Below are 12500 nucleotides of genomic sequence, written 5' to 3'. Positions count from 1 at the left end.
ATTGTGTCATGAACAAGTCACAGCTGAAAAATAGAAGACTATTTCCAAACTGGGAACAATTATTGAAGATACATTGTGAAATGCATTTTTTACTTTTCAGCTTTGTGAGCTTTTTTAACATAAAATAAATACTTTACAAATTTGTCAAAAAATACATTCATCTGTATTTGAACTAGAATTACTTTTGAACAAAATAATTTCATATCAGAATCAAACAACCTCAATCAATCAGAAGTCAAGCTTAACAGAACCCCGGGGCTTTATTTTCTATATTAAATTCCCGAACAACATACCGAAGGTTTCCTACGTTGCTAACCGAACTTGCCGATAATTTCTTACTTATGAAACCAAAGATACCGAACTTTTCTTTCGTCTATAAACCGATACTACCGAATCTGTTGAAACCGAACATACGGAATTTTTCTTACGTTCCAGACCGAACATACAGAATAGTGCTAAACCGATCATGCCAATTCTGGCTAAACCGAACGTACCGAATCTTTCTTATGTTCCAGACCGAACATACAGAATATTGCTAAACCGAACATACCGATTCTGGCGATTCTGGCTAAACCCAACGTACCGAATCTTTCTTATGTTCCAGACATAACATACAGAATATTGCTAAACCGCACATACCGATTCTGGCTAAACCGAACGTACCGAATCTTTCTTATGTTCCAGACATAACATACAGAATTTTGCTAAACCGCACATACCGATTCTGGCTAAACCGAACGTACCGAATCTTTCTTATGTTCCAGACCGAACATACAGAATATTGCTAAACCGAACATACCGATTCTGGCTAAACCGAACTTATCGCAGCTTTCTTGCGTTCCAGACCAAACACGCCGACGATTTCCTACGTTTGAAACCAAACATGCCGAACAAGTCGAACATACCGACAATTTAGTACGTGGAAAGCCGAGCATGCCGAACATTTCTTGCGTCGTTTTTGTTCGGCCTTCTGGACTAGGGTAAGTTGGTTTATTCAGTAACAGTTAAACTCGCGCTGAGGAAATAAGATTGATTTCATTGTATATTCGAAAAATCAATACAAACATATGTCAGAGAATTGTTTCACAATTCTGTGCGTTCAAAACGAGATCCAGATTCTGTTATCTGGAGCGCAATTCTCGTTCCCCGCGCAACTGAAGATGGTCCGATCAGAGGTCGATATGGTATGGACCTAGCTAACAATTTTTAAAACTCACAATAAGCAACCTTACCTAATAATCACAAAATATAGAAGCCGAAAAACATTTTAAAAAAGGATTAGAAAAGGCTCAGTTTAATTTTGTTTATCTTTGTGCAGGATTCAATGGCACGTGTCAGGCACTGAGCAAAAGTTTGAGCGAGCCAACTGGTGCAGCATCTACATAGCACATGGAGAACACAGGGCATTCTTGTTCCAGAAGATAGCTGTCGCATCCAGACAGATGCAGTACACATTCCAGGATCTCAATCTCGGACAAGAGTACAGATGCTATGTCCAGGTGCGTTGAGATTCAAATTTTTTTCTTAAAAATCTATATAACTGAATTGAAATTGAAACGAAATGCACCTCATCCGAGTCTTTTAGCACAGATGCTCAGGGTATTGTGCGTTCATTCCATCCAATTTTTTGGCCCCCATTTTTTGTGATCAGCAAAATACTACATATTCTGATCCTCATTTGTAATGTTTTACCTTTTCAGGAAAACAGGGTAGCACTGATAGCATTATTGTATTTTTGGGATCATTACTGTCAAAAGTAGGTATAAAGTATACGTATGTATACGTAAGTGTTATCTTAGTAGAAACCAGCTGCAAAAATTGTCTCTAAATTTTTTGCTCTTGTGAAAGTTAACCTACTAGGTGACTTATTTTCTCATTTTTGACTTTGGGGTGGTGCAAATTACAAATAACAAATATTTTCTTTGGTGGTCTAAATGTAGCGATGTTAAAGATCATGTGCAAGTCTAGAAATCGTTAAACATTGATTCACTAAACCAAGGAAGAACTCGTGTGAGATCACCTGAACAATCGTGTGTCGACAGACGTTTTTTCGGGAAATAAAGTGATAATAAGATAAATCTGGCTGTTACATGATTTTCCATGCAAATTTACATCAATTTCTCGGGTTGGGCATCACAATTTTTGTGTGATTTAAATGAAATTTCATGTGATTTCTCAAATAAAACCACACGAAATGTCATGTGTTAGTCATATGAAAACTTATGTATGTGAAATAGCACAAAAGTCTTGTAGAAACAAACAAAATTTGTGTGATTTTAATCGAAAAATTACATGAGATTTCTTGTAAATCACAATAAAAATTGTGCAGCCCATGGAACTCATGTAAATTTATATGAAAAAACAAGTAAAAACCTGATTTATCGTGTGCCTCTTTTTCCCCCGAAAAATGTATGTCGACACACTATATTTCATGTGATCTAACCCTAAGAATAATGTGCAAGAAAATATCGTAATCTAGTTCCTCAGCAGCCCTCACATTGATTTCTGACAGAAAATTTCATAAAAGAAATGAATAAACTGCGCTCTCGAAAGACTGTTCTGAAAATAAAACATTTTTTCAAGTATGAATTAAACTATGATGTAGCATGTAAAAAATTTAGTTTTGGTTTTATTATTTCGCTGTGAAAGCCGTCATTCAAGGAAATAGCCAATTTTTTTTTTCGACGGAATCCAATCAATGTTTATGGAATTGGGAGGTCAAACTATCAGCCGATTCTAGAAGAGCAAACGATAATGAGACAGAAGTCGAGTTAAACTCTCTGCCCTTTTTTTTAAAAAAAATTTCATCAAATTCATTTGCTCTTGGTGAATTTGCAATTCATCCACTGAAATACTACCAATATGATTGCAAATTATTCTATTGAAGTAATATTTTTATGTAAGGTTTCTTTCGTTAAGTTTTCTTTTTGCTCCGATTCAACTGCTTTTGAGTCTGGTTCAACCTTATCAAGTTTAGTCAGGAATTGTTTAATGCCTAATACACGATTTTCATAGTCAGGAAGCCGGTCAAATCTAATCAAGGCTGTTTTTTTCTGGTTTTCAACACTTAAACCAGAATGAGTGCTCATGAAAAGTTTTACTTGCGTGTTCATGCCATGACCATTAATACACAAATAAAAAAACAGCTTGCCAAAAAATATTCGTATATAAAGTGCTATTTTCCTTTAGACGCTCAATCACACAAAAAATCCATTTAATTTTTCATCCCACGAGGAAAATTTCTTCATGCGAAATCACATGAGACGCTTCTTTCACACAAAAATTACTTGAGAGTGTTTTAGTGTGTATCTATTATTTGTGGAGGGCCTGTTTTTCATAAGCCGCAGCAACGGGCATGCTCTTATTAATATTTAGATTACAGCCAAACAATCAAGTAGGGGGTTAAGGGGGCTAATCCGATAAAAGTGCTAAAGTTTGCAGTGGTAACTAAAATGAATGCATAAACATTTTTAAAATGGAATTTGAATTACAAACGAATGAAATCTTTCACTCAATTCTGGATACAAATTCAGAATGGCATTGAAAAACCTGAAGAGTCAATAATTTAATAAAATTTAATGACAAACAAGACAATAAATTTATTTACAAGACATCAGTATATAACTTTTTAGAGCATAAAAATTGAAATAAGCAAAACTTAGTTTGATGGGATCTAATGAGTGATTCAATCTTAATTTACAAATTGATACTCTTTGTACAGACACATGCGGGCACGAACGAAGTGAGCCGGACTGGATCATTCGGAGTGTGTGAGATCATCTCAGAGGAGTCCAACTCAGTCTATTTCACACCATGTGCCCCACCCATCCCTGGCACCCTCACTGCAAAGTGTTTCTACCAGGGGGGATTCCAAATGCAATGGGAGGACCCTCAAGAGTTTGGAGACGCACACGTCAGTGTAAGTTGCCCCCCCCCCAAAAAAAAAGAAAAAAAATCAGTGACTTCTGCTATCTGCTAAGCATTATGTATGTTAAATTAATGGATAATTCATACCTGGAAATGGACTGCAGGGTTACCAACTGATCAAAGACGGTCAGCCCTATGGTCCAGTGCTCTCCTCCTCCGCTCGGGTTGGCTGCATAGATGAGGCAGTTCCAGGATCATTCTACAGAATCCAGCTGGTGGCCCTGTGCGAACATCAAATCTGTCGGAAGCCATTCATCATTCAAGGATTCACTAGCACTCAGTACTTCATGAAGGTCAACTCAAGTGCCAAGTTGGAGAGTTAGTTTCCTTTTGTCCGGAACGATTCCCATTAGCAGAAGCCTGTTCCCAGGTTAACACCTCGACTTATGACAACATAAGACGTTCTTCTATGAAACTTCAATGAACCTACATCAGCTTTCTTTTCAGAAATTTGGAATTTGGGATCTTTTCCGTTTGTGCTGAAAAGTTTTTGATTACTCTACTTAGGAAAAGGTTTTGCTTGACGTAAAATGGTTATGAACAGATTTTTACTCGAACCAACGCACGCCCGAATTTAACTAACAAGGATGCTCGGTGCTTTAATAATTTCAATTATGGTCCTACTTCAATTATTTATACATGGTTGTTGTTGATTTCAATTCCTAATGCAACTTATTTTACTCGGATGCCTGTTGCATCGACGAGGGCCCTATCAAAACTAAATAGACATCAGCACTAAATACTAATCTTCTTGTGTATTAGTGGCTCTAAAAAGTGGCTCTATTTGGAGCCACCTTAATCATAAAAATCCAAAAAATAGGTAGACAATCAAAACTCTCAAAATGCCATATGAAAGCTTTAATCGGATATCAAAATTCGCTGATCAGTCTAAATTTCCTTACAATTCAGTTGTTTATAACCCATTTAGCTGCTGAGCAGAGAAAACTTCAGGGCCTGGTGGCTGAGACAAAGAAAATTCAGCAACAGACTAAACCTATTGCGGGATACGAGGGATGTTTGCCAGGGTACAGTGTTGTGGTACCATACAGAGGGCTGGTCCACCCACCTCAGAATATCAAGATTGTGGATGTTAAGGGATCCAGTGCTGTGGTCCAGTGGTCTCTATGGTCTCTCGGTTAGAATTCATTACTCACCGGTTTCTACCAAGTATTATTTTCTGCAAATTAAGCGGAAAAATTATCGGAAATGGAACTCAAGCGAGTAAGTATATAAGCTCTCAATTGTCAAAAGATGACCTGCCGATTTTCTTCATATCAATTAGAAGCCCGATTTTCATTTTTTCATAGCTGCGAAGCTCGACGCCGAGCGAAGCCACATTTCTGAACTCTAGGTTTTCAACAAAACAATTTGAATTGACTTGGAGCGCCGTCTGTTTACAACTCAAAAATATTTATTTCACGAATACAACAAAATTTTGAGAACAAAATACTGATTTCGACAGATTTCCTTTTTCTTCCAATTTCTCCACATTTTACAGGATTTGATAGTTTTTTTAAAAAATAATTTTCAATCCTGCTTAATTCTTTGATGCTCTCTAAAGAAGTTTGTAGCAATTATATTAACCGTGCAGGACTTTATATCGACTTTTTCTGACAATTTTTTTTGTCTGACCATTTGAGTCGTCGCCCTCAGATACGATATAAAACAGGGGCTAAAGGTTTCTCAGCAGTTCTTTTAGAGCCTTTCGCCTTACTAGTCCCTAATTATGCGCTTCAACAAAACAATAGTTGTAACCAAACCAATTGTTTTTGGTTACAATATATCTAGTTCATATCACTTTATGTAGTGTTGCGTTTAGTCTCTAGTCCACATTTTGAGCTCACATTTGCAGCTGCGAAAAAAATTGAATTCCGCGGAAACTCTTAGAAAAAGTTTGTCTCCGCAATTCATCTGAACTATTTTATTATTGGTTTGCAGTTTACTTATTGTGCTCTGTCCAGCACTACGAGTTTCAACTGTGCATCCATTTTTTGTCTCGTAAAAATTCATGCTATTTCCTGTTAGCTCTTGAAAAAAAGCTCTAACGTAGACAGATGCAAACTACAAACTGTTTCTACAACATAACCGTCAGTACAATAGGAAAGAAATATATATCGCTCTCATTAAAACTTAACTTTCCACTGAAGAACTTATGAGACGTATAAGACGGATGCATAATCTACGTGTTTTTAACATTCTAGATAGACTGATTTTGAAAGGTTTTTGATATATCGTATAATTTCTCGGATTGTTTGTAAACTAGGCTACTGTTTATCGTAGAACAAAGTATATTAAAGATTATTGTAATTTAATCTGTGGATTAGTTTCCTATTTCTCCTATAAAATGGTTTAAGATTTACAGAAAAATTTATTGCTAAAAACAGCTAGTTTGATCAGCTTCTTACTTCAAGTCGTAATCGTAAATGTTGAGGCTTGATTTTTTAAGGATAAGCTCACATTTTTTTTAAATTTGAGGTCACCTCGGAGTGGTTAATTCGTGGTTAATGAAGCCAAAAGCGAAAAACTTTTTAACGCAAAATATATTTTATTAAAAATGCAGCGCTGTGAATTTCATTAAAGGTGAAAAAACGAATTGGGTGATTTAACGAATTTTTTTGTGGATATTAATTTTTTGTTTACATAAGCCAAATTGTTTTCAGCTTCTTAAGCCTCCAAGTTCCAGGTTGAGTTTCATCAATGAAATTTTTTCTTCGTCTAATATTTTTGTTTGTTTTGAAATTGTACACAAAGCAGAATCGAAAATGATCTTTCGCGCACTAACAACATTTGCACGTTTTTCTCACCAGGGGTTTTTACGTCATTTACGTGATTATATTTTGAAAATACGAGACTTATTTCTCAAGAAATTGCACTTTGTTATTTGAAATTTTAGTTATAATTCAAATTCTATAAAGTCAACAAAATTAAATTGCATAAAAAACTCACTAATGAAATGGGTATTTTGGAATGAAACTAAACATGTTATATCAGTTTATCGCTGAAAGTTTTCTTGCGTAGTTTAGAAAAGTTGTTGACAGTTTTATCAACCCTTTCCTGTATTTGTTTGTGTCTTTTTTTCACCTGGTCCCAATTTTTGAAACAAGGTATATGAAAAAATTCTATCGTATTCGGGAAAACCATATTTCTTCTTTTCTTAATTAGGTTATTGCATCGTTTTTTTTTTAAAATTCAGCTTTAAAATTTTTTTGCCGAAAAATTAGGGCGAAACCAGATTTATGTTCTTTTTTCGAAAAAAGTTTTGTTTTCATTATGGAGTGTAAACGACCGTTGCACTTCTGATTTAAATTCGCCAAATTTCAAAAACATAAATCTTGGATATTAAATCCGTTAACTTTTTTGAGACTTGTTAGAGCTATCGCTGCACTAATTTTATTAAATTAATTTTAGAACCCTTATTCAGGCAATTCTTTAAATTCATCGAGAAAAAGTAATAAATTTTGATGATGACAAATTGAGATGATATGCTAAAAACTTAAAAAGAACTTTTATTGAATAGAATGTATTCAGGCAACAGCAAATGCTTTTTGTTTTAAATTTTATGTCTAAAAAGCTATTTTTTTTATCAGCAAGTAAATAAATGATTAAACCGATGCATATTATAGGGTATGTACTTTTCAGTACTTCAATAGAGTTTTGTTGACGAGAAAGTATCGTTTTTCACAATTTTTTGATATCATTTATATGATACAAATTTATTTGAGTGTTATTTTTCAACCTCGCATAAGAACTTTAACTCACTCTATGTTTTTATGGCAAAAAAAGATTCCATTGCCATTACAATGCCTCAAATTTTTTCCAGTCAGCGAAAAAAATAATTTTCAGCATTAATTGAGAAGCGCACAGTGGCTCCAGATTTTAACTAGAAGTTTGAAGAGAGTTCTTGTGAGCCATATAATAGTTTCAAAACATAAATTGTGTCAATTTATTTCGGAGATCTCACTTATATCAGTTTCGGACATTGTTAAATCTGACATCTGGAACTGCTGACTTTGGGCGTTCTGAAACTTGCAATTCTAATGTCTCATTGCTTTTGAACATTTTTTAAACTATCGTGTTTGTAACTTATACGATGCAATCTAAATTTCCACTATACGATCATTTGACCTCTTATTTTTTTAGCACTTAAAATTATAGGTATTTTGTAATTAGAGAAACTAAATTCTGAAAAGATTTTCAAAGAAGTGCTGAAATTGTAGTTTCAAAAGACGTTCTGCTGATGGTTTGCAATTTTGCTATTTGTGTTTGCTGCTTAGCATTGCTGCTTTTGCAAAATCTTTGTTTTTGGTATTTTCTAGAGTTCTGAAACATTCCATAGCTTGACATAAATCTTGCAGTATGTTTGTTTAACATTGATGGCTTTTGTTTGGAAGCAATTGAAATCTTTTTTCAGCGGAGACTTCGAGTAAGTGAGCAGTTCGTGAATGACTAGAAACTTGCACTTGAGTGTTTCTTCATAGTTTTAGCTGTATCCGTAATTAATTTCAGTCACCTTTTTTCTAGAATTACTAAAGTACTTACAAATTCTTATATACGTTTATCAATTGCAGAACGTAAACTCGCTGAGATCGCAGATGAAGAAGAGAAAGGTAAGTCTGCACACCCCTTCATAACCTGAAGTAATCATTGTGGTTTAATGCCTGCTGACCTGAACAAAATTTCACGCTCACGGCAGGCAGAAGCGAATTCGAATATTTGTCTTTCAAAATCTTGCAACATCTTTCAAGATATCAATTCGTCTCGCAAGATCTTACAAGATAACCATTTTCAATCGTACAAGATCTTGCAAAATTATCATCCCATCTCGATTATAGGGCTGTGTTCATTGAAATTGTTGGCCAGACTACCTATACTGCTATGTGTGTGCAAAAAAATCAGACGTGAATTGAGGCCAAAAATGAAAACCTTTTGATACCACATCCAAGACACCATACTTGAAATCTAGAAAAATGTCCTAGCGGTTAGCCGACGTGAATAACAGAGGCTCTCAGATGACAAAAATTATGAGACGTAATATTTTGTTCTGTATTTGAAAATATCAGTTTCAGATGGAATTTTGTTTGTGAATTGTCGTATCTAATGCATTACTGGCTAGTACAGACTCCTAAAGCAGCACCATTTTGTTAAATTTTGTTCGATTTGTTAAGCAAAGTCTAATAGAACTTAAAATATGTTCTTCATTACCTTGCGGATTTTGTTGACCTGTCTTTAGAATATTTTCCGCTTTTTTTGTAATTGAAATCCTCAGGAAACAATCCCAAGCAATCGAAAAATTCGAAACTTTTCAAGAATCTCGCGAGCAATCTTGCAAGGGAATACCAACTATTTCCATTCTGCTAGCACAATTCTTGCAAGATTTGAATCATCTTGCAGGTTTCTTCGATACTTTCTTCCCGGTTACCTAGCTGCACTAGGTGGTTGGGCTAGCTGAAATGGTTAATCAATCTTCGGATAATCTAATTAAGTCATGTTAAAAACTGACTTTTTGAGATTTTCAGTATGATTTTTGTGGTTCTTCCCTCCCTCTGTTTTCATTCCTTGGGGCAAGCAGTGGCAGAGTTAATGGAATACACGATAGGAATAATGATACAGTGCAGTAAAAAAAACCTCCGCACTTGCACAGCCCTCCGAAACAAAGAGAACAATAAAACAAGATTGAAACGCAGTATATACAAATATAAAAGGCTGTCTCACTGCGTCATAATGTTTCGTAAGAAAAGAAAAATCAAGAATTTTATTCTTTTGCTTAGAGTTAAAAATTGTTTATTTTTCTTTCAAATTGTCAATTGAGTTGAAAAAATGAAATAAAAATCATTTTTGATCGTGTTTTCTTTGATCAGTTACCCGTTGAAAAAATTGAAATCTTGCAAGATTCTTTCAGAACTTGTCTTCCAAATTAGTCAATTTTTCGAAAATGAACTGAAGTGGTTTGTCTGACTTCGTATAATCTGTTTTTTTCTCTGTTCTTGTACATTTCATGATAGAGAAACTGCTTTTACGAGGTTTAGGAATGCAAAATCTTTCAAGATTTTCGAATCCACTAGAACGTCTATTAGTTAAGAAACCTGTCTTAACGTCACAATCGGGACTTTATTTTACTACCCAGAGCTATAAACTTCTTTCAATGTTCTTTCAATGCTTTGGGCAAGATTCATTTGCTACAAGTTTCTTGCGAGAAACTTGCATGTTTTGAATCCACTTATCACTGCCCGGGTCGAGGCGTAACCGCTAAAAGTCCCTGAAAGATGTAAGATTTGCGGTGAATTTGATTAAAAAGTGTAATATTTGCCCTCAATGTGATGAATCCAGTGATGAAAATGTTTTAAGCGGTGAAAAAATGTTTCCAACGCTTATGCGGTGAAAAAAAATTCACCGCTAAAAATTGCAGCGACATTTTTTTCACCGCATCCGATTGGTAGCGGTGAATTATTTTTTTTTCACGGCTTGGGGAAAATAAGAACTGCAAATTTTACAAAATAAGAAGTTGTTGAAATATAGAGAGTGAAAGGGTGGAACCCGTTTACGCCAGTTGCTTTTTCGTAAGAAATCCGGTGAATGCGGTGAAAATAAAATTTTCTGCGCTATAAAATGCAAATCTTACCGCTTTCACCGCATTCATCGCAAAAATATGTGGGCGCTTTGCGTTGAAAAAAGCTTTTTTCATCGCTATTCACCGCTAATCATACAATATTTTTTGACGAAACCTCGACCCGGGTAGGGATGACTCAACATTGGCCCAATTTTGGGGGGCGTCTTCTAGCTGGTAATGCGGTTGGATTCGTCTAAACTCGTATCAATGGCATGGTATCTTGGATAATTGAAATGTAGCGACCCTCTAATTCCGCAGAGTGAGTTGGAGTGAAAGTTCCAACATATGCGCTCTTCCCTTCGACTGAATAAGAGCAATAAATAGCAACAATCAGATTAAGTGAGTTTGTTTGTATGTTCCCAAATCAGATGCAATCCCGATCCTCTATTAATTCCATTTGTGTTGCGCTTCATTTAATGGCGAGAGTTGCTTTGAATGATTTTGAACGGATACCTATTTGTTTCACTCATAACATTATAAACAGGGCTGATTTGATACGTCTTTCGACATATTAATTAACTTGCGCCAATTAATGCAAAAAAATTAAAGAGAAGCAGGCAACAACAAAATTCCGCTCGATTTTGTCAATTCTTTAAAACATATAGCGATTCTGAGAACTCAGTTTTGTTAAAATTATTTTTGGTGGTATTATGATATTCTTCGGTGGTATTGATGATAATCTTCGGAATGATCGGTTGGTATGATAATCTTCGGAATTATCTTCCGCTGTATTATGATATCCTTGTGAAAATTTATGCGTTGTTATTTGGAGGAAACAAAATTGTTGTAACTAAAAAATTGAAAAAATTAGGACAAGCTGAAAATAGGTTTTTCAAATTTTCTATTTGCAAAGAAATGCAGTTGAGAGATTTCAAGGTTTGAAACTGCCTTACTTTTTCCACTCTGTAAATTAGAGCACAACAAACTGTGCAAAAACATAAATTTTTCTTTGTGTGGGAAATTGCAAAACTATTGTGCCAAACAGTAAATTAGCAAGCTTGTCTAAGCCGACCCAAAAAATCCAGTATATAGTTTAGTCGAGTAAAAATATATCAGTGAGTGTTAAAGCAAATATTTAATCTACAAGAAGGCTCGGTACTGTGCTTTTGCACATAATATTTCCAATTAATGAGACCCCGTAACAAGCATACGGAAATCATAGTTGAACACCAAACAATGATATATGATCTGTGAATAATGATATTAAGTAAGACTAGCCAAAAATGGAAAAGTTGAAAATTAAATTACGTTATTTTTCTTTTCAGAATTAGAAAAGCAAAAATTTCGAAGTTTTAAAATATTAACTACAAACTGAAATTATTAGTAGCTTTAATTATTTCTCCAAAAGGATTGAGATCTGTCTTCATTCAAAATTTGTCATACGTCTTCGAAAAAGAATTACAAATAAACACAGAAATAAAAACAATAAACTAATTTTTTGCAAAAAGCGGTGTCGAAGAAAATATATACCTTGGATATGCTCAATTGTAAGTTTCCTTTGAAAACTGTGATAGGCGACCTGTAATTAATGAGACTAGGTAAGTAGTAGAAAAGGAACAGAAAAGTGCCAGAAAAGGAACAGAAAAGTACCAAAACTGTGATAGGCGACCTGTAATTAATGAGACTAGGTAAGTAGTAGAAAAGGAACAGAAAAGTGCAAAGCTGAAAAAAGTATTTTTTTTACTCATTTGATTTAAAAGTCATGAGAAAATTTATATATAAAATGAAATCAGTATATATATGTTCTATAGGAAGCCGATAAGACCTGAACTTCAGCCAAGCTTTCCATAGGACTACAAAAAACGACCATTGAAAAAAATCTTTTAATTGCTGATAGAAATCAGTGTCGAAGCCGTTAAGAACATGATCTGAACGCTTATAATGTGATATCTGAGCTCTAAACATTGTGACAAGTCACTTTAAAGAACCTGAGAGATGGAAACTGTCCGGAAACTAAAACTATTTT

The 12500-nt window shown here is 34.7% G+C and overlaps 2 protein-coding genes across 4 annotated transcripts in view; both read left to right on the top strand.

The window, feature by feature from the left end:
- Window positions 1-8563, top strand: part of LOC142335811 (uncharacterized) — a 43703-nt gene extending 35140 nt beyond the window's left edge. The window contains exons 8-12 of the mRNA XM_075384140.1: window positions 1319-1499; window positions 3722-3919; window positions 4032-4245; window positions 4856-5062; window positions 8496-8563. Coding sequence (XP_075240255.1) covers window positions 1319-1499; window positions 3722-3919; window positions 4032-4245; window positions 4856-5062; window positions 8496-8563 — 868 coding nt within the window. The remainder of the gene's footprint in view (window positions 1-1318; window positions 1500-3721; window positions 3920-4031; window positions 4246-4855; window positions 5063-8495) is intronic.
- The window catches only part of LOC142336253 (uncharacterized), a 372851-nt gene that overhangs the window by 206993 nt on the left and 153358 nt on the right, over window positions 1-12500 (top strand). The window lies entirely within an intron of this gene.

Source organism: Convolutriloba macropyga, chromosome 3 (assembly GCF_964194025.1).
Source record: "Convolutriloba macropyga chromosome 3, txConMacr16.3, whole genome shotgun sequence".
Lineage (NCBI taxonomy): Eukaryota > Metazoa > Xenacoelomorpha > Acoela > Convolutidae > Convolutriloba > Convolutriloba macropyga.
This window is presented reverse-complemented; position numbering and strand designations above follow the sequence as displayed.